A 23360-nucleotide genomic window follows, 5' to 3' on the forward strand; every position below is an offset into this window, starting at 1 on the left:
TCAATTATTTCTTTTTAACTTTTTTATGCATATAATTCTTCTTCAACAGGCGACTTTTTTAAAAAAAATTATGATATGATTTAGAAAATGATGAAATGCTAAATGAGAACACGGACTGTGTAACACACCGACCAGAAAATTTCAGTAACATGGATTTTCTCTATACGTTTGCATTGTACGTACTTTGCCCCATTTTAAAAGTAGCGCGTTTTCAGTTATGTCACTAATCATGAAAGGAAATTTCGTCTCAATATCCCTTTCCTCAAAGAAATAAAATACTTTCCCTCTCTGAATCGAGATTGGTGTGGGGCACATCCAGCAGCTAACACTTCGCGAAAAGCGGTTCCTCAAAAGAGCTGAAAGCACCAAACTTAACACTGGTAATTGCAGTTACAATTCTAATAATGCATACTTTGATAGGTTAGGAGGCCAGGCTTAGAGGTGTTAGCAACACATTTTCGCTACATGTTAGCAGCTGGGTGTGCTCCGCTCCCGGCACAGCTCTGAATCCTCCATGGAAACACTGCTTCAACAAGCTCTGTACGTCCACTGCCTGCTTCGTCACGCGCTCGTACACGATCGGCACTCTTCGGAAGTCAGGGAGAAAGGGTGAGAGAGAGAAAAGAGGCCGGCCTCTCAGGTTACATTACAGGCGAACGTACCCCTGGAATTATGCTTTCCCGCACGAATCACATAGGTTGTTATGGGACCAGCTGAGGCACTCTCAGGCGGGCCTCGCTGAATGCTCAGATACGGTTCCAGGCAGGATTGCTAACTTGTGGTAATTATCGGAAGACCAAGAATTTCATTTTTCTTTTATTAAGCGTCGTTTAATGAAATTTATAAGTAATAAAATAATCCGTTATAGACAAATATATTAGGGTAGGCCCGGCCTCCGGGCCTCATAGGACGCTTCGCCACTGGATCTTGCTCACCATAGGGACAGATGGAAGGCCTGTGTTGCTGCAGCCATGAACCTTCGGGTTTAAGAAGGCTAGAGAGTTAGTTTAGTTAGGGTGCGACGACAATAATAGTGGTGGTGAAATTGTAAACTTAGCACCAACAAGATCATAAATCAAGTAGAAATTTTCAGCGAAAAAATGCAGGCTCGACCCGGGTTCGAATCCTGGCCGAGGCTTCATTTTTCGCTGAAAATTAAAAAAAGTTTTTCACAAACTTTCTGATGGAGTGTGAAGATAAATCACTGGCGACCATGAGGGTGAGTAACGTAATGATATGATGAAATTGATGAAGAGACACTCACAAAGAGAATACATGCCCAGGTCGGGATTCGAACTTAGGACGCCTTGCGTCGCAGCGCGCTGTGATAACCACTCCGCCAAGGAGGTTGGACGTCTCCATTTGTCATACCTAAATAATGCAATTTTTTCTTAGCTCCAAGCAGACCTATTTTTGGTTCGATTCTCGATTGAAACCAAGTATGAATGTTTTTGGTGAGAACTGCAATATGTCTGCGTTGGGGTCCCCATGGCGGAGTGGTTACTGGTTAGCACATTGCGATACGACGCCAGGGGTTCCGGGTTGTTGCATGGATGTTTGTGAGTGTCCATTCATCAATTTCATTACATCATCACTCATTCCCATTTTCGCAAACTGGAAAAAGTTACACAAAAAAAGCGAAGTAAAGTAAAGCAAATCAATCAATCAATCAACCCGGGACTTGTTGATGACAATGTGATAGCGTTACGATTCATCTCTACAATGTGATAGCGTTACGATTCATCTCTACGACATCGGGAAGCTCCTCAACGGGATGTTGCACCACGGATTTAGGTTTAATGCAGGAAGTGAACTTTTGCATCCGACATCGTGATTTGGTATAGAAATTTCTCATAGAGTTGCAAATTACGTCATGCTGGCCCACCGGTGTATTTTGATAGATACGTCAAGTTTTACCGGCGAGGAGTAACGTTCAAAACAGCTGTTGTGATTTAAATACAGCTCACACCTACAACGATATATGTTTAGACCACTTTCAGGTGCTCCTCGAATTGCGTGGAGCACCATGTGTTGCGAAGGGAAGAATGAGAGGTAGAAGGGAACCGCAAAACTCCTGCAGTTGTAATTTATGATGGAGGAAGAAGCTAAATATTTTGAAGGATGCGGTCGGGAAGGTCCCATAAGATGCATTTTTCTGTGTGAATTTCATCCAACAGCAGGTCCTCAAATAACATGCCAGGTAGTTTACGCTAGTATAGAAACTATTTTTAATTGTACATTTTGTCTTCCTTGTGGAAACTACATATAAAATTGTGCAGTATTGGTACGAATGTCATTATCAAGGCTATTATCGCAGGGAAATTACATATCAACATTTCTACGTGTTATTCTTCCCCAACGTATTTTAGTTATTCACTTGGTGGGCACTGAGAAAATTGAGATGCTAGAAATGTCATAGGAACTGTGGAACTTGGATGTGATTTTGGAATATGCTGAAGTAGGAGAAGGATAGAATCCAAAATGAAATAAAAAAAAATTAAAAAATATATTACTTTTCATTAATTACTGATAAACCTGTTTCAAAAATACTTTCTACATATATTTACTTTTCTTTTAGGTCCCAGAAGATTATGTATCAAAGGAAGTGTTTGACGCTGTCAGTGTCTACATTATCCCCAAACCACAGTTGCAGAGAAGTATTTTAACAATGTAAGTAATTCCTTTTTTCAAATCAGTTTTTAGTTTCGAACCATATGTCGGGTTTCAGCAATTGTGCACGTGTGGGGGTACTAATTTACTATTCCCCAAACTGATTTCTTCATTTTTACACAAGAAACTACTTACGGTAATAAGATCCTGTAGCATTGTATAACATCTGGAAGATGTTTTCTGTCATGTGTGAATGTATCATAGCGGAAATTCATGTTGTTTTTTTTGAAAATTAATTCTCCGACGGACAATACCCTTTGGTGCGTATACCTTCATAGATCATCACACGTTGTGCTTGTGTTTTGTTGATGTTCATTGGGATGCAGTGTTTCCAACCTTCTGTGTTTCCAACCAAAAATACAAACATGACTGTCGTGGATGCGTGGTGAAATTCATACTGGGAGCCCCAAGAACTATTTTCGGCAAGGTTAGGTTAGGTTAGGCAAGCATAGTTAAAATTTTGTTTGTAGAACAATGCGGTGGTGAAATTCATACCGGGAGCCCGACAAACCATTGATGGATAGCCCCAAAAACCATTCACGGATAGCCCCACGAACCATTTCCGGCAAGGTTAGGTTAGGTTTGGCAAGCATAGTTAAAATTTTGTTCGTAAAACAATGCAAAGAAGTAAAAAAAAAATTAAATTACATCAGTTTTTTTCATGAGTGTTTTTTGGGTTACGAAGGTTGGAAACTCTGAATACGAAATGAAAATCGACAAAACACAAGCACGACGTGCGATTATGTACGAAGGTGTACGTGCCATACTGTGTCATACGCAAGCGAGACAACGCACATAAAGAAGTACTCATAATGTGAAAAATTGACATTACTTTCATCAAAGAAACGTGAATACACCTTAAAGAATGTTCCACGAAGCAGATAGGTAAGTACGAATGTTAAAAGTGATGAAACTAAGAAGTTACAGGTGTTCGTGGAATAGTAAATTTTTACCCTAATGTTAATGGTTTGTGGGGCTAACGTCAATGGTTTGTGGGGCTAACATCAATGGTTTGTGGGACTAACATCAATGGTTCGTGGGACTAACATTAATGGTTCGTGGGTCTAACGCCAATGGTTTGTGAGGCTAACGGTGAAGAAGGTTGAAAACACTGCATACACACTCCAAATTGACAAAGCACTGCGACAACGCGCGATGAACCAGTATGTTATCGCCACATTGTATATTAAGGAAAAATGGTGAGTACTCGTAAATTTAAAAAATATACATTATTTTCATTAGAAATTCATTATTACACCTAAAGAAATGTTCCGCAATGTAGAATTGTACGTTAGCAATGTTAAAAAGTGCAAAAGAAGTTATTTCTAGGTGTTTCCATTATACGGAAGTAGTACCTATATGATTACAATGGCTTAATTTTTGAAAAATTACATTATTTTGGTTATGTTCCAACAATGTAACATTCATCAAACTAAAATTAAATGTCTGATGAAGGGGGCATGTATTCTCCCGAAATGTTACAACAAAAACTATATTTATATGCTTGTAACAACCATAAACTGCAAGAGAAATAAATACATGATTGCAAGAAACGAGAAAAAAATGTAACTCCCATACTGAATCAAGTGTACATGTGTACAGTACAGGTATATAAATGTAATATTTCTGTTTATGTTTATTTATTTTACTACATTCAATTTCTTCCTTTGTAGAAATGCTCTAGGATACAAGATCACAGGGTTCCCCGTGAGAATTGACAGTCCAAAGTATGAACGGAATGCCCTGTACTTCAATTTGTGCTTTGTGTGTGATGCATGGGCAAGAACTGTCCAGTATGAACCTGTGGTAAAGAAGCTGGCAGAATATTTGGTAAATTTACTATTGTGATTTATTCTTTCATCACATTTTAATGATACTAGGAAGTAATTTTTTTTGTTTTATACTTGTCAGCCTTCAAGAACAATTTTTACATCTGCTCAGTAACACCCATGGTGATTGCTATGTAAGTGGAAGCCAACATTTTTTTAAAAAAACCATAACCATCATTTCAGATTATGCCTTGCACTTAAAATTCATGAAGGTAAGCAGTGCTCAAAGTAGAAATTCACAGCTAGGAGATGCTTGGTCCAGTTTGTGGTTAGGAAGTGAGGGGATGCTTATGCAAATGAACCTTCCTGGGGAGGATAAAAAGTTCCCAGTGCATACAGCACCGTGCCATTTTAACACATTTACTGAATGGTAGGGCTCCACACATTCTCGGCCATTTTGGGTGATGTGATCAGCGCCATGCTCCAGCCATCTTTACCCCCCCCCCCACCAGGGTTGTCCCCAGGTATCCATTGATTTGAAGCTGGGTGAGCCCGAGAACCACTTTATGTGAGGACAAGGCTGGAAAAATTCTGATCATAGATCATCCGCCCTGGGAATAGAACCCGGATCTGCCGTGTGGCAGTTAGACATCCTACTGACTAGACCACCATACTCTACCTGGGTAGGGTCACCAGACGTCCGGTTTTTCCCCGGACATGTTCTACATTTTAGCCTTATGTCCGGCTTCCGTGAGGAATTTGGAAAATATCATAAATGTCCTACATTTTGAGCATCACATGATATTAATTAGTGTTTCGGTTGAACAAAGAAATCATGCAAGTTACAAGTCTATGGACTGCATTCCCAAACTAAATAGTGAAATTTTTTTTGATTCAGTCATTGTCCAAAAAATAAAATAAAAGTTTGTCATGGTACTGGTTCAATATATTTTCAAAGGGTTAAACCGTTCAATCTCTCAGAAATATATTCATTAAGAAATCATATTTTTTTAAAAGTGAAAAGTGTCAATTTTAAATTACTTTCTAACGTATTCTAGAAATGTGTATTTTATTATTTATTGCGAGTGTTTTGTGTCCTACTTTTCCATTAAAGCGATCTGGTAACCCTATACCTGGGGGTGATACTTCATGAAAATTTTCTTAACTAGGAGGACATGCCCTGCATCCCCCCCTCTTTGAGCATTGAGATGAAGGCCAACATTTCCTATATTTTTTATTTTAAACATTATTGTGTATTGAGTACTTTTATACTCTCTCCATTCCATATTCCACATATTCCAAAATATGGTATGCAACATGTCATTTATGTTGTTCCAGGGCCGCCCCAATGGTGCAGTGGTAGCGTGGAGGCACACAGTGGTTCGGATCCCACTTTAATCTGTAGATCCAGTCCCGATTAGCCTTGCTGTGCATAAAGTGGACTTAAGACACCAAATCAATCAATCAATTATGTTGTTCCAATATATGGTATGGATATGCAGCACATTCTAAAATAAGGCACAGGCAACTATCATTTTTTTTTCAATATATAGTATACGTTTCCTACATGCTTGAAAATAAGACACGTACACCTATTTATATTCCAAAACAGAAAGGCATTAAAGCATTCAACTGTTAACTGTTGTCCCTTGGACTTGTACTTAGATTTTGGCTCCATTGTTGGTCCTTTGGCTTCTACTGGAATGCCACTGCTGGTGGCCACTTAATTTCCATCCTAAAAAGCAGTAGTTTCTCTGTACTGTAGAGTACTTGGCCGATGCATATAAACTCTGGACCCACTGGACTGACAACAGTCATATCCACGCAGTAGATGCACCTTTTAATGCTGAACATCTTAGCACTGAAATCATTTGTGCAATAATCCTACATGTTGAACTCTTTTTCCGCAGGCTCTAGCAGAATGATCTCCCCATTTTTTAAAGACATCAATAAAATGAGCAACATAGATTTTATTCCAAATTTTGTTTTACCATCACTCAGAACATGTTTGCCCGCACGAGCTACACACTACTGAAGCTTCAATCATTGCTGTGATCACATTGCGAATGACATCCTTCAATTCCTCAATTGTCTGCAGCCTATGTTTAAAGACTACAGCTTTGAGGTATCCCCAAAGAAAGAAATTACAAGGAAATAAGTGTGGTGACCGAGTTGGCTATAAGATGAACTCGATCACAGTGTCACAACTTTTAATGTAGGTTTCCAGCACAAATGCATGTTCACCATTCATGCCATGATGGCAACTATAATGGCATGTTCTGTACTGCTCAAGGATATGCAACTCTAGCGTCCACTGCCAATACAGCAAGCATGGAGACCAAGTCAAACTGGGAAGATCATTCTGTTACACCCTGTATATAATTCATGATGAAAGTTGTGCGAATTACTCACAAATTTAATATAAATATATTAATAACTTACGTTTTGCGAGTTTTAAGGTTTTAACATTCCAAGGAGCAGTTTCTAATCGGGGAAACAGCATGGTAGTATGACATGCACCTGTAATGGGTTTTAGATTTTTATTTTTTTTTAACCACACACCTTTTACCAATCCTATATCCTCCTGTACCTATGGAGAGGTCGACGTGGTTATGATTTATATATAATCTAAACATGAACAGCCTGAGGAAGGGAGCAGTTGCGTCCCGAAACGTCGCAGGAGCTACATAGATACTCGCAAAACGTAAGTTATTAATATATTTATATTATCCTGTATATCATCTTCTGGAATGGAGGGAGTATCAAATAAAGTTATTTTAACCACTTTCTGCACAGGTAGGTTAATCTGGACTGAATTTACAGTTTAACCTTTTGGGTCCCAGGTATCTCGATCGAGATACCCAAATGTAAGCCTCACGGTCCCAAGTATCTCGATCGAGATACCCAAATGTAAGCCTCACGGTCCCAAGTATCTCGATCGAGATACCCTGTGTCAAGGTCGTAGTTTTTTGTTAGAACTTTTCTATTTTTGGCTAGAATTTCGATTTTTTTTTATATTGTTCCTAACACATGTATTTAACAGAAATGTTTTTTTTTTAATTTTTTTTGTCTTCATGAAAATGGAGGGGAAAAGGCGGGAAAAGGGACTTCTCTTCTGTGTCTCTTTTCAAGGTCAAATTTTTGCCGACAAAGGAAGACCAGCTTTGTTGTTCTAAAGCAATGCTTTTCACTCCCTCCTCTTAATGCATTCGAAGGAAGCTTGTTTATCAGTATCCGATGTCAAAATGAAAGTTTTCCGTGAGGGTGCAAGCAGGGAGTGGGGGGAGGGGGAAGACTGGTTGTTGAATCTGCATTGTGAGAATGGAATTTCGAAGCATGCTGAAGGAAACCTTTGTTTGTGAGCACAAGTGTTCCACAAGGTTGAGCATAGGTTACCCTGCATTGTCTAAAAATAGAATGTCAAGCAGTTGTAAGAATCGGCGTTCATTTGTCACTATGTTCTAGCTTTTCGTCCGTGAATGTTGTGCGTAGGTGTCATTTTGTGCCCAAGTGCGAGGACATTTTTTGGGTGGTGACAATTTTTGAAAATAATTTTTTTCTCCCTTCCCCCTCCATATATACGCCAAATTTGCATAAATTTTGCATTTTGTGCATTTTGACATTTTTTTCAGGGGGCAGGGGTAAACACCCTTTTTTTTTAAGAAAAGTATTTTTGAGGGGATTTCCCCCCTTTCCCCCTCCATATGTACGCCGAATGTGCATAAATTATATATCGTCTGAATCTGTGATTCATTCTGCGTACAACGGTATATCTTTCATATCTCTAGGGCATTTAGTTTCTGAGCTATAGTTATTTCAAGGTACCGCTGCATTTTGAAGCTTTAATCAGTGGCGTGCCGACCATTCCTTTTGGGGGTACAACTCAAGTTACATTGGTCATACAACAATGATGCAAATATTTTTCTGTTTCTTACATGCCAGCGATAATTTCTATGTGCATTTTGAACTTTTCATATCCTTTTTTTCGGGGGGTGGGGGGGGGAGAAACCCCATTTTTTAAAAAAAGTATTTTTAGGGAATTCCCCCCTTTCCCCCTCCATATGTACGCCAAATGTGCATAAATTATATATCGTCTGAATCTCTGGTTCATTCCACGTACACCGGTATATCACTCATCTCTCTAGGGCAATTAGTCTCCGATCTACACTCATTTAATTGAAACTCTGCATTTTGCTCAAAATCGGCTTGGGACCGAGAGGCTTACATGTGAAAATGGCCTTGGGACTCAAAAGGTTAAAGAAGGATCATAACCCCTGTGCAATTTGTCTCCACCTGGTATCGAACTCGGGGCCCCTTCATTATGGTTTTGCCACTATGCCATTGGGAAGGCTGCCATTACAAAACAGCATTATATAAATTAGAAATGGGATTGAGATATCATTATACATTAAGTGCTCAAAGACTGCCCTTCACTCTCAAGTAGAATTTCTTTTTTCGTTACAAATTTGTGCTTTTCTTGCAGATAACAATGGAAGTTGAGAGTGGATTCTTGTCAAACGAAAGCCAGGCAGAGGGTGGAAGAGCCCGGCTTCCTATCATTCTGAAACAAATTTTACAAGACTTGAATTCGCACAGGGTATCAACAGTAGTTGGTAAGCATTCTGGAATGTGATTCATTATACCCAAGTAAAAATATAATTACACGTACAGTCTGCAGTTCTATTAGTTTGGCTCATGTCGTCTTGGTGGCCAAGCACTTGAGTGCAGGACCCGCAACCTAACCCCTAATGGCCCCAGGTTAGAGTCTTGGCTTAAACAAGATTGTTCCCTTCAAACCCTGTGTAAAGTATAGATTTATCCTTGTGTTTGTCCTCTTACCCATTTCATCAGTTGTCCCAAGGGGGCTTATATGCATGAACAGAATTCATCCTCGTTTGTCTCGCCTTAAATATCACCATTTGTTGCTCAGGTGAGATTCCTATGGTTTTGAGAGAAACGTATGCATATAATCAGGACTGAAGGAGAATCAAGCATAAGGCCAGCCGCACACAAAACAATGCAACACAACACGATGAGGGGCAACGTGATTTGACACGAGAATTCATTTTGTTTGCTAAACTCTGATTGCAGATTTTGTCCATGTATGCAGTAGGTCTAGAGCTGTCTTTTGTAATTTGGGAAATTGGTACTATGCATTATAACTGTTTACAGCAGAATCAATGTATCAATGTGTATGTAGAATTAATGTATCATTTTATGTGCTTTGAATTGAATCTACATGTGTATATATTGCTACTGTCCCTGTACTTTGGTGATGTTTATTTCGGAGGCCACAGATGGCTATTCAAATAGGATTTGTCCCATTTCCAGTCTGTAATTAGAGGTCTGTGGGTGAAGAGATGGGATTTGTGCATGCACAGATTGTTTTGTCGCAAGCTGCTCCATGAGAAACCAAATTCCATGGATCTTCGTTATTTTGTTGCAATCTGTCCGAAAGTGACTAGAGGTGGAGTGTTGGCCCCTGATAAATAATCCTCCTATGCACTAGCTTTATTTCACACCTTACACTAGATCCATGCATATTGATGTCTTTACCCAAACTCACCCAGTGTTCGGAGAGTACGTGAAGATCAACTGTTAGTCGCAAATACACAACCCTGAAGATGGAGACAGAATCAGTCTCCGAAATGTAGACACAACTAAGAAACATTGGTTGAAAATCTGGGAATTCAACTTGTTTTGTTTAGTTTTTTTTTTTATCGCGGTATAAGGGGTGATTTTCTTTCAAGGTTCCCACTGTAAAAGGGGCAGATACCTGTTGTGAGCAGCATAATAAATAATAAACAATTATCAACCTGCCTTCCATGTATCACATCTAGGAACCACATTCTTGAGAGTGGCGTAGTGAATTTAGTTTTTGGATGTATCTTAGTGTTTTTTTTTAATTGAATTTTTTAGTCAAGGTGCTCTAGTCTGTCTGTCATATGAGTGTCGAACGGAATACATGTGTTCGATTTCCCTTGTTGGAGATCTAAGGTTAGGAATTTCATGTAAGTCCTAGTAGGGGTTTAATAATTTATTTTGTGGAGCTATTTAAAGATTGCTTGTCCCTGCATAAAACTGGCTCTGGTATTCACCCAGCCTCTTAAGAAATGAGAACTGTGAAAATTGGATCATTGTCACCGTTTTCTGGCTTTTGTGGACTAGAGCCCACTTCAAGTAGCTCCCCAATTTTCCATAGGATGCTGGGACTTTACGGCTTGTACAGAAATCAAGAGAGCTAATCTTTTGGTTTTCTGGGAACTCCACATAAAAATTGACAGTAAATCTAATCTAAATATTTGCAGTCGGCTAACTGTCACTTTGCGTAGGTATCTGTGAATGGAGGCAATGCCTCAAGTTTCTTGCTGAGTGTCATGTAATGAATATAAATGAAAAGAAGAAAGGCACTTTTGACTATTATTTTAACAGTTTTCCAAGTAGGTGTGTTTTGATTAATTTTGAATTCTGTCACTGAAGTTCTCTAGCAAGTACAAGGAGTTAAGAGTAAACATGTATTATTTATTTTTTAAATCTTAGTACTGCTTGTTTTTTGAGGTTGCAAATTTTGTACAAAGTAAAATGAAAAGTGAGAAAACAAAAAAAATAACATGTAAGATAAATTCTACCTTTCTTAAAAAATATATGATAATGTTAAAACGAATGTAACATAATTGCAACACAGTGGTGGTCATGGACGTTGCAGGATTTTTTTCAGGGGAAGGGGGCAAAGGAGGCATATTTTCTCTCATAATAGTGATGTCCTCTCAAAAGCACTGTTTCAGTCTCAAATTACCATGTTTCTTCAATGCCCTTATAATTAACATAAATTACTATGAAATGAAATGTGTGAAACATAACTTTTAGGTAGACATTCATTATCCAGGGAGGTGGGGGTTGCCCCCATTCCAGGCATCCATGGTGGTGGCAGAAAGCTTCCAAACTAGAAAGGAAAAACTGAATGCTGAATGTTTGTTTATTTCAATCTGTGTGTATAGTGGAGTATACAGAAAATTCCAAAGTACAGCACTTTTACACATACACTCATAATCAACTATCACAAAATAAAATAGAAGAGGAACATAAGAATAAAATTTAAAAGAAAAATGTTTGACAAGAAAGATATAAAAATCCGAACATTAATATAAAATAGTCCAATCCTAAAGACTTATGTCAAAGAACAGCAAATCCAAAAAAAGGAAAAAAGAAAAACACGTACACATTCAGTTCTTCTTGGTATATTGAGTTATTAAATTATGTAATAATGATTTGTTCCCCTTATCTTTATGCATTACTGTTACTGCTCTACAATTACAAACAACATGTGCTGCGGTTTTAGTCCCATTTTTATGAGAATATTGGGACATGATATTTTGCTATTGAAATTATTATCTTAAAAGTTGATATCAAGATCACTACTCCTATCCTAGGTTCAATCTGTGTAACATATTTTCTTAGTCATAATAGAGATGAAATAATTTAAATTGACAATAAATAAATCTAACTCATTTTCTATACACACTCTATTACATGTTGTTAATAGCGAATATTTTATGCATTTCAGAGGGAACTACGACAATGCATTTAAAGGTTGTAAAAGTATCTCCTGATCCCCCACCCGTCCAGGATCATCATGTGCCTATCTTTGCTGTGGATAAAAGTGCTTACAGATCTGAGCAGTGGGATTTGACTACCCAACAAGTAAGTGTGAATCCACATTTTTTTTACTCTCCCTCGCTAGGTCTTGAAATTTTACTCATATTCATATTAGGGAAATTGAGCTGATATGTTATTTTTGCATAATCTTTAACACTCGGGCTGCCATTCCCAATTTGCCAAATTGTCTGATTCAGAAACTGTTGGGCCATTCCACATGAAATCACCCAATTGAAGGACAAAAACTTGCTTCATAGTTTTGATTTGCTTCAATTTTTTTTTTGCTGATAGATACTTGGTCCAATATGACAAATATGTAATATCAGACTTGTCCAACAAATGTCGATAGTTAAGAATTTTTGAAAATTTGAAGATTTTCAGAAATTTGGTGGACAAACGAACACACCATGTGACACAAAACATGTCATATCTCGGAAACTATGTAGAGTATTATAATGAATTAGGTATTGTTGGAGAGTAGAAGGACAGTCCTGACAGAAGATGACATTATTACAACTCTTACCTTCTCAGAAAGTAGAATAATCTCTAAATAATGTAATATTTTGTGATGAAAGAGACACCACTTCAGGTAATTGTTTGATAGGGAGTCCCAGGGTTTGCCACAATGAAAATTGTTACACAGCATAATCAATACATGTTGAACATAATATTAAAAAATCAGAAAGGTAATTTTTTTCGTAGTAAAATATCACGTGTTCCAGTGTATGGTGTATGAGCCAATGAGACCTGTAGGAAGGCCAAGACGAAGATGGAGGGACAACGTTGAGATGGACCTAAGGGAAATCAGTAGGGATGGAAAAGAGTATATAGAACTTGCTCAAGATAGGGAAAGATGGAAGGCCTGTGTTGCTGCAGCCATGAACCTTCGGGTTTAAGAAGGCTAGAGAGTTAGTTAGTTATATCACTGATGGGGGGAACTTAAAAAATTGATATTTACAGAATACTCTGATGGTGCAGTGGTAGCGTCATTGCCTTGTAATCAAGGGGTCCTGGGTTCGATACCCGGTGGAGGCACATACTGGTTCGGATCCCACTTTAAACTGTAGGTCCAGTCCAAATTAGCCTTACTGTGCACAAAGTGGACGAAACCAATCAATGAACAGTATTTTCTAAAATTCTGATTTATTTATGCAGAATGCATTTAAGAGTATTTCTTTATAATATATGTTTTTCTTTGACCTTTTGTATTACAACCCTTGTCCCATCAATTGGCACTGCCAGTATCAACTCACAATGAACACAATAAATAAAAAAAAATCTTTGTAGCTTGTCAATGAAACGAATGTGTGTACCACAGGTGATACTTGTGACAACCAAAGTTTTTGTGGTGATGGGATATACTGATGTGTATTGGACAATATAGGCATGTTGAATTATTATCAGTAAAATTAGAGATAATGTTATTGCTCAGGAGCCTGTAATCTTTTTCCGCCTGTATGTATAATCAAGTAATTGAACATTGAAATTGCTGGGATTAAAATATGATACTCTTATGTTATGATGTAAAGTAAAGTGCTCCCCTGTGTATTGCAGCATGCCATGAATGCGTATAGGGGGTGTGGAGTTAGGGCCCCACACTTTCTTGATCACTGCTGAAGGTGGGGGTGATGTGGTCAGCACCATGCCTCTGGCTGCCTTTACCCCCCCCATAGTTTCTTCCAGGTACCCAGTTTATACTATGCTAGGTGGGTGCCGGAGCCGGTTGAGCAGGTGGATAAAATCCTGGTTGTGTAATTTCTTCAGGTGGTTATGCACTAAGTTGTAGATTTCTTTTTGCTCAGGATATATTTGGACATTATGAAGGGCATGTACTCTGATCCAGTATTCTTTTATGTTTGTGTCATTTTGACAATTGTAATAAGAAAGATTGTTCAATAGTTTTCTTCGCTGTTTGTTTTAAAGTGTGCAGTATATAGAGCAAACAGGCCTCCCCGATGGCGCAGTGGAAGCATCGTCAACTTGTAATCAAGGGGTCCCGGGTTCGATACCTGATGGAGGCACATAGTGGTTTGAATCCCACTTTAAATTGTAGATCCAGTCCCAATTAGCCTTACTGTGCATAAAGTGGACTTGAGACACCAACTCAATCAATCAATATAGAGCAAAGATAAGTTTGTTTAAAGTGTGCAGTATATAGATCAAACATAATTTATAGTTGAATGTGAAAAAATAAAAAAAACGTCAGTGCAGGAGTCCCATCACCTCTGTTTTATGGCTTTCAAGACCTTAGCATGCTACTTTTCCTTTTGTAAACATTAAATTAGGAGGTGAATGAACCATTCGTGATCAAGAAAGAATTGCGATTTTGTGTTAGAACAGTAGAACATTATTGATATACATCCATTCCTAGTTTTAAATTTGACCTAATGTTAAATAAAAAGTAAAGAAAAGTATTTATTTCTGTTTGCTTGCTTCAAAGTGTACTGTAGTATTCTACATTTTATTTTACTCTAACATTTCCTTTTTCAGGTCCTCCCGTATATAAATGGATTCAATCATGTTGCTAAAATTGGTGCTGAGGCAGATGTTGAAAATAATCTGGTCAAAGCATGTGTTCAAAATCTGTTGTGAGTATACATATTCATGTCCTTTTTATTCTTAACTTGCTAATGTTGTGTTTGTCATGTGCAGGAACCTTTCACAACTTTGCACTTTAACCTTTCTCAATGGGCTCTTCACACCCTTTTTCTTAACATTAACTAATAATTTTCTTATTAATTAAAATTAATTAAATTAATAATTTTCTTAAAATGAACAATACATTATTAATATTACGTTTTAGATAAGAGGATGTTTTTCATGTGTACTTAGAAGGGTGCAAAATGGCCGTAACTGCTGACACACCCAAAAATTTTAACTCATTCATTTTTATGTGTTGATAATCATTAATATGTAGTAAATTTGTAACTTGCCTTATCATGGTGTTGTTCCTGTACTCTCTCAATGCTTCTGCTTATAAACATTAGCCTTTATCAAGAGTTTGTTAACGCTTTCTGGACGGGGCTTAGAATATAGAGTGTTCCCCCAGCAAATGTTTTTTTTTTTCAAAAAATCATAGAAAATATATTTATTTTCTAAAATCTACAACACTTCTCTTTCCACAGATATATATATTATGTTACATTTTACATAAATTTTCTCACATTTATGATTTTTTCTGAAACTAATATTTTGAAAGTAAGAAAAAATTATAACATTGCATAAAAGTTACTGAAGACATTTTCAATAGGTAATATAAAGTTAATTCATGAAAATAATGTAAAAACTTCTTATTAGGATCAAATCATCACTAATTGCAAAATTCGAAGTTGAATCATCGTAAGAAATTTCCACAATGCAGATATAAATTACTAAATGTTATTTTCAAAGAGTATAAACAAAAGTGCAACGTAATTTGACACGAGTGCAAGTAAAATTCAGCAGCGAAGAAAACGTGACATCTAGAGGTTGGAATTTGAAAGAGGTGGTTACAGGTGTCCTGCACAAGAGACACGGTGCGATTATAGCCCTTCGTTCATTCACAATTTTATGGTGAACTGGTGGGCTATGCTCGTCACTTGTCTTATTAGACAGAAATTGTACACCCACCATTCATCCGGGAAGAGTTGAAGTGTTGTATGTATAACTTTGTTGTTGTCGCTGTACGACTGGACGTATAGTTTCCAAAGTAACAGCAGTACTACATATGCCATGGAGTTCATGTTGAAAGGCTAAGCAAAGTTTAAAAGGGGCTGGAATAAAAAGAAAAAGAAAGTGTCGTCATCATGTGCATGGCACATATTGAATATGCAGCGGTAACATCAGCTGAATTGTCTTTTACCAGAATGCTAACTTGGTGTTAAGTGCTCGTTGTGTGAACTAGCCACCAAAGTTTCCAGATTCGAGTCCTGGGAGCCAGCCTCCGTGACGGAGTGGTTAGCATAGTGTGCTACAATGCCAGAGGTGCCAGGTTTGAATCCCAGCCTGGGCATGTGTGTTATTTGTGAGTGTCCCTTCATCAGTCTGATCATATCACCACTCATCCTCATCTTCGTGATTAGCCAAAAGTGGCACAAATGTGAAGTAAAATAAAACAAATGAATCAATCAATTGAGTCTGGGAGGATGGTGTTCGTTGTGAGTGCCTCTTTATCAATTTCATCTTATCACCGTTCCTCACTGTTGCAATAAACCAAAAGGTGCAGAAAAGCTATGTAAAATAACAAATATGCAAAATAAAAATGACCAGAAGTGCTCCCAAGTAAGGTGAAGTTTTGAATGCCATTTTGATCAGCGTTGACATCTTTTTGAAATAAAAGTTAATTACAAATACTGCCTTTTAGCACATCTATCAATCTTTCATTGATGTTCCTGTTTTTCAGGAATTTCCTGCTTGCCTAGTGTAAATACTCTCATCTCACCTTGTATTCAAGCGATCTTTGGTTCGATCCCTGGTGAAGGCACATTATACTGATTCAGACTCTACTTAAAACTGTTAAGTTGTTCTTGAATGATGGAATAATGTCAAAATCGGCATTGATTTACAATTTCATTTTCTTTTCTCTTTATGAGTTGTCTTTCTTCTTCATTATGTCTTCCAGCTTTTATTGTTTGTTGTTCCAATTGTATTTGATCCTAGAGTTTCAATTTCTGGCTTATTTTCAGATATTATGGCGTGATTAGCCTTGCACCAATTTTCCAGTATAGTAATGTATATGCAGTAACTCCAAAGTTAAGGAACTTGGCACATGATAAGAAGTTGCAAGAGGAATGCCTGGACTATGTAGCTAGAGTAGGTAAGAGTCTAATGCATTATTTAAGTGTCTTTCACTCTGTCAAGTTTGTGACTATTACTCTATTATGTTTGTTATAATAGTTTATGTAGGTAAAGGTGCATGTTGCACCGTACCGTAAAGGCACATTTGGGGAATAAGGGGTGGGGATAGGGCCTCTTGATCTCTGCCATTTTTGGAGGTGATGTTTACAAAGAAATGCAATTTGCAGACAAGTTTAAAGTTAACAGATGCTAAAAATGTTCAGTGTTTTTCATGAAAGATACTTGGTTTCTGGCTTGATATGTCCCATGTAACATGCCCCTTACACATTTCAAATGCTTTAGTTTTCCACAAATTTTGCATTTTGCAGTAGCGGCTCATGACTTTTCAAAGATGTGTGCTACAGGTGATGTTCTTTCTTGCATTTACAATGCCCCCCTCACACACACACATACGCTCACTTGGAACTGCTAGCATAAGGAGGATATTTTTTTCTGGAGGGTGCTGGAAGTGTAATAGTCTGTATCACATAGCTGCTTTCTGTTCAAAGACAAAAAATCTGAGGGAGTTTGCATTTTCCACATTGTTTTTCCCCAAGTTCTCTACTGGTTTCATTTGAAAGTTTTGGTTTTCTCAAAATTTCGAGAGGGATGTAGCCCCACCAGCCCCTCCCTACCTGTCAACCCCAAGTACACCAGTGCATGGAACAAAGTTAAGGATTTGAAAGGGATTGACCAAGAGGTGTTTGAGAATTGTGCAATAAGTGAGATCCCTCCCCCCCCCCCTTCCTCATGTTTTGTTTTGTCCCAACCACTGAAATGCTGCATAACCATTAGGGAATAAATTTCTAGCATTTAAAGAGGGTGATTTAGATCAAATATCAAATAAAAACATTCAAACATACATTTCACATAGCAGAAAGCACTTTCGGAAGAACTACAGAGACAGCTTGATAGTTGGAATGAGGAAATCAAAAGAGCAGGAATGAAATTCAGTGCAGAAAAGAGTGAGGTGCTAATAACAACAAGAAACAGAGCCGGAAATGAACCAAGAATAAAGATGAACACGGAGGAGTTGAGGGTAGTGGAGAGTTTCAAATATCTAGGAAGCATAATTGAGAGAAGTGGAAGAATAGATGAGGAGGTAAACAGAAGAGGACAAATGGGTGGTGGACTATATCAAAGTGTTCGAAGATTAATATGGAGCAGGGATGTACCTATGAAATGGAAGAAGGTAAGATATAACACACACTATGTGCCAATAATTACGTATGGAGCAGAGACTTGGACAATAACAGAGAGAGACAAAAGAAAGATAGAGGCAATGGAGATGAAATGTTTAAGGAGTATATTAGGAAGACAAGAAGGGATATAATATGGAATGAGGAGATCCAACATGCAATGGGGGTGGTGAAGCTTCAGGACAGGATAGATCAGGCACAGATGAGATGGTTCGGATACATGAAGAGGATGGGTGCAGAGAAACTACCAGTAAGAGCTTACAAGGAGTGGGAATAAGGCCAAGGAGGAGACCAAGATGTCAGTGGAGAGAGCAAATAGCAGAGAGTGTTAGGAGAAGAGGACAAGATTGGAACACCGTGGAAAGAGAGGAGTGGTGGAAGACCATGAAAAAATGGAGAGCTTTAACTTCTTTCCTGCCAGAGGCAGGAAACTGTGAAGGATGATGATTATGATATACTTAAATAATTGCAATCTATGCAACTTACTACCAAAATAGATTAAAGGCTGAGCGATATTGTCAATTTGTGTTTCAATTCTTTACAGCTGGTGCTAATATATATTACACATTACAAATATTTCACAAATGCACACTAATAATCTACAGAAAGCCTGTGTCTGTTATTCTGACAGACACGAGAAGGTTGACATAGACTTTCTTCTTATACTGAGATGACAATACATACCGTGTTGTGGATCTGCATAGCACACTAGCAGGTGGTTTTCCCGAGGCAAAACCCTACCTCTCCTGTAAGAACCGATGGGCATGCACACCGCGAGGTGGCGAATGTGCTAAGAAGTCAATAGCATGGTACGGTATTTGTTATGGCTTAACATTGAGCTTCTAAGGTCAAAATTTTTTTGAGCTTCTAACGTCAGAAGTTTCAATTCATTTCAGTGTTTTATTAAACTACTAAAATGTATGAAATTTGTCCTTTTCTTTCTTTTAATTTCAGCAAATTGAGTAATGTGCTATATCACGGTAGCACGTGTTAAGCAGCTGCCACTGCATTCATAACATCATGATCATATACTCTATGATATTTTTTTTTTTCAGAAAGGCAGCTACCAAACCTTCGAGATGTGTTCATGATGTACTGCTGCATGACCCATGGCACAACGGTGAGGGACTTGTGCATACGCTTGAGTCCTCATACTCTGAAGATTGATGAGAGGAAGTTGGTGCAATTTGGGCTCATGAAGGGATTGATACGCAGGATTCATAAGGTAAATTAACATTTAATTTTAGAAGTATAAATATATTGTGTATTTTTCTATTTGGAAATTATCTCAGGTTCGTTCTGTGTATGTGTATGGATGTGTGGTATAGACATTTTCTGACAGGATGGGAAATAAAAAAATCCCTATAGTAAATTGTGATGTTCAGGGTGCAAAATGAAATCATCCTTACTTTCAGATGGGAGATTTTTTAAAAAAATTCTGACATTCAGGATAGTCAGGATGAGAAATAAAAAAAATGCAATAATCAGGATCAGGAAGTAAAGAACATTGTGATTTTTAGGATGGGAAAGAAAATATACATCCTGATGTTACGTGATAAGAAATACAAGGCATCCTGAATTTCAGGGTGGGAAATAAAAAGAACATCCTGACTTTGAGGATAGGAAATATTAAAATTGTGATATACAGCTTGGTAAATAAGAAATCTCAATATTCAGGATCGGAAATCTGGGGCATTTCTTACGAAAATCCAGAAATTTTCAGAAGGAAGAAGTATTCAGGTTTCATGACACTGCAAAAATATCAAATTCTGAATTTATTTTTCTCCAAGAAATTTCCAATTAGGGTTGAGCTGATATAACTTTGAACCAATATTGAAATCACTGCTGATACTGACTCATTCCCAGCAATACCGGTTACCAATAAATGAAAATTGTAACTTTTTGATGTAGTTAGTAAAATTTGTAATTTGTACTATGTAAATTTTCCATTGTAACTATTTGCATTAAATATTCATAAAATCACATGAGATACTCATTATAACAAAATCTATTTCTCCCTACAATGTTGTTTCAAAATTTTTGCATAATTTCCATAGCGTTTTGGCAATTATGATACATATTCATATGTTTCTATCCCTTAAACCATTTTGTTAATTTTTTTAACTAGTATCCCATCATTTCAACGGACAACACAGCCCAGACTTCTGGCTTGCGGCGTTATTTCAATGGTGCGTGCTCGTATGACGAAATATGTTGTATCACTGGACTCTCTACACAACAGCTGGAGGAAGAGGTGGAATCTGATCCTGGAGTTACTGTGATCTGGAAATAATTTTTTTAGTTATATGTTTTTGTAAGTTGTGTGTTCTTTTGCCTGTAAGCAGTATTATATAGCTTTATGTTGGAAGTCGCTTACTTATATTGATACATATTATGGAGCATAGAGGCATGATTTTTTTAGCACTTGAAATTAAAAAAAAGTAATTCTCATTCACTTTACCAAGTTACACATTGTTAACTTTTTCACAAGCAACTTTGAGATTTTCTAAAATGATTTGCCCAAATAAATTCATTCGTATTTATGACTGTTAGAGGACAAGAGATTAATATATTTAAATAAAACACTGCTAAAACGAGAGTGAGAGAGAGCCTGAGCACATATTTGTCATTTAATCATTATATATTCCATATTTGAAAAAGAAAAAAGAAAGAAAGCATAACATTATTGTTATTGCACATAACACGTTCCCATTTCATAAATAATAAAACTACATCCCATATTATACATACGTACATATTGTACAACGTGTAAAATGTTGTGTAAATACAGAGAACATAAGTACTGCAGAAAATTTTACCCAGAGTTCTTTAGAGGATTTACAAGAAAATCTACGAGAAACCAATCCCCTATCTGTCCTATAGGAGATAGACTGGGGGGCCTGAAAGCCTGGGCTTTCAACCATTGCAGTGGGGGGAGAGGGGGCAAGGGAGGTAGAGGTAGAAATCTTCCTTTTCCTTGGGTCGGCCTTTTCTACCTGGAAACTGGTCAGGCGGAAGAAGAGCGATCTAGGGTATCCAGCCAGTTTTGCCCGCGGATTGCACCGATGGACGAGAAGCACGTGGAAAAGAAAGTGTTGCATATGAACTGTGGCTTTAACAAGAGAATAAATATTGTGATTTGAATATAATTTGAGATTGATTGATCTATCTCTGCTAGACTAGCTACTCCTCAGTGCACGTCACTGACAATAGCCATGCTAATTGGTCAACTTTTGATCTCACCGTTGAAGTTCCTGGGTTCAAGAGTCCCAGCCTGGGCTTGTGTTTCTGACTCCATCAATTTCATGTAAGCAACACTCATCCTCACGATTAGCCAAAAGTGGCATAAAAACGATGCTAAAAAAACAAAAATACAAACACATTAATGGAATATAATTAAGCCTTGTTTCCATATTTAAAAACACTAAGTTGCTGACCAAGGCAATTTATTATTAAGATAAAAACACTTAAGAGGTAACGTTTCGACCCTGTATCAGGGTCTCCCTCAGAAGAACTTCGTCTGAGGAAGACCCTGATACAGGGTCGAAACGTTACCTGTTAAGTGTTTTTATCTTAATAATAAATTGCCTTGGTCAGCAACTTAGTGTTTTTACATTAATGGAAGTGAAAATTAGTTACATTCATTGAGAGTCATCATCATCATCCTTTGCCGTTTACTGCCTCTGGCTGTGTTGGCATTCGTAATTTTATGGCTGTCATATTTCTTCTTAAACCATCTATTACCTACTAACAGTCAGTTTCTTTTACAAAACTCCAGTAACCTCCTTCCTTTGCAAGGCATTCTCTTTACGTATTACGATGTTGAAACACTTCTAGATGCTAGAACACCCATGTAGCCAAATCCAAATGGTTTGGTGCGAACAGTCCCCAGTGGCAGCTCTAAAAAGTTTGATGTTAACCCATTATTTTGAGGACAATTCGTTTTGAAAGCCAGAAGTGGGATGTGACCAGATATTATTTGAGTAATTAAATCATGAAGACCTAGGTGGTCAGGCCATGTGGCATGAATGGGAGAGAAAAGAAGAGTTCTTGTTGTGAAACCTGATTGTAAGAAACCTGTAGGAAGGCCAAGACGAAAATGGAGGGATAACGTTGAGATGGACTCAAAGGAAATCGGTAGAGTGGAGAAGATTGGATTGATCTTGCCCAGGATAGGGACAGATGGAGGGCTTGTGTTGCTGCAGCCATAAACCTTCAGGTTTAAGAAGGCTAGAGAGTTAGTTAGTTAGAAATGGGATGTGGTCTGTTAACCATGCAACACCCGACAAACAGCTGCTTGGCAGGCATGGGTCCTCAAATGTTCCCCTAGTGTTCGGAGCTTAACATTCCGAGAATCCTGTGAAAAAGTTGGTGGTTTACATAGAAATTAATATGAGTTCAGTATTTATTGCTTAGTGCAAAGGAACTCATGCCTCTAGATGTAACGCATTAAAATTTTGTAGTTAAAGTGTATGAAGCTAAAAATGTGATGTTTTAATTGTATGTTCATACAGAGGAATCTTGGTTGTTTTATCAAGGGTCTGATACTAGAAACTTAAAATATGTGGAAATGTAAAATTGGGAAGAACATTTTGCTATATTGCGATTGGAGAGATTAGGTGGGAAAATGATAGTCTGGACTGTATAATTGTGGTTTGAAGAATTTTTGCAATGCTTTGTGTCTGACGAATTAGTGTCAAAACCACAAACGAGAGAATTTTCATGTTTTACCTGTGAATTGTAGGAACTTTTGGCCATGATGTGAAGTTTCATGTGTCTTTCTATATCACTCAGCACGTGGCTTTAATTCAAAGAAATCAAACACTCAAACAATATGAATCATACTTATGTCCCTGCATCAGATGAGGAACAATATGCATGTGTTTTCATTTTTGGCAACCTGAACATTTTTCAAACATTTGTGTCAAACCACAATCATAAGATAGTTCAAACGATATAGTGATATCAAAGGTTATTGTTACCAAAATGGAATTTAAGAAGCATAGTGGAATATTAGCATATTAGTACATCAAATAAATGACATTTGGCAAAATTACTTAAATTTTACATAGTTCAATGGAAAAATGAATAAGAGGAAAAGTATATTGTAAGAACGTATTAATTGGTTTATGGGGAAGGAAGGGGCGTTAAGTTTTTTGTGTGCAATTTTGTGTATTTGTATCCAGTGTGCAATCTTCATGTTTGTTCTGCAATTGTATGTCATGACATTCATAAAAATACTTAGTTCAAC

General features: G+C 37.5%; 1 protein-coding gene across 1 annotated transcript; it reads left to right on the forward strand.

Moving 5' to 3' along the window:
- Positions 1 to 1746: 1746 nt before the first annotated feature.
- LOC145991631 (GATOR1 complex protein NPRL2-like) lies at positions 1747 to 21540 on the forward strand. The gene is made up of 9 exons (XM_083127693.1): positions 1747 to 2200; positions 2579 to 2670; positions 4344 to 4500; positions 8923 to 9052; positions 12004 to 12140; positions 14586 to 14683; positions 16760 to 16890; positions 19165 to 19334; positions 20238 to 21540. Exons 1-9 carry the CDS (start codon positions 2090 to 2092, stop codon positions 20400 to 20402), a joined length of 1191 nt encoding a protein of 396 aa, XP_082983819.1. The 5' UTR covers positions 1747 to 2089; the 3' UTR covers positions 20403 to 21540.
- Positions 21541 to 23360: the final 1820 nt, after the last annotated feature.

This window comes from Lepisma saccharinum, chromosome 8, assembly GCF_977018435.1.
Source record: "Lepisma saccharinum chromosome 8, izLepSacc3.1, whole genome shotgun sequence".
Lineage (NCBI taxonomy): Eukaryota > Metazoa > Arthropoda > Insecta > Zygentoma > Lepismatidae > Lepisma > Lepisma saccharinum.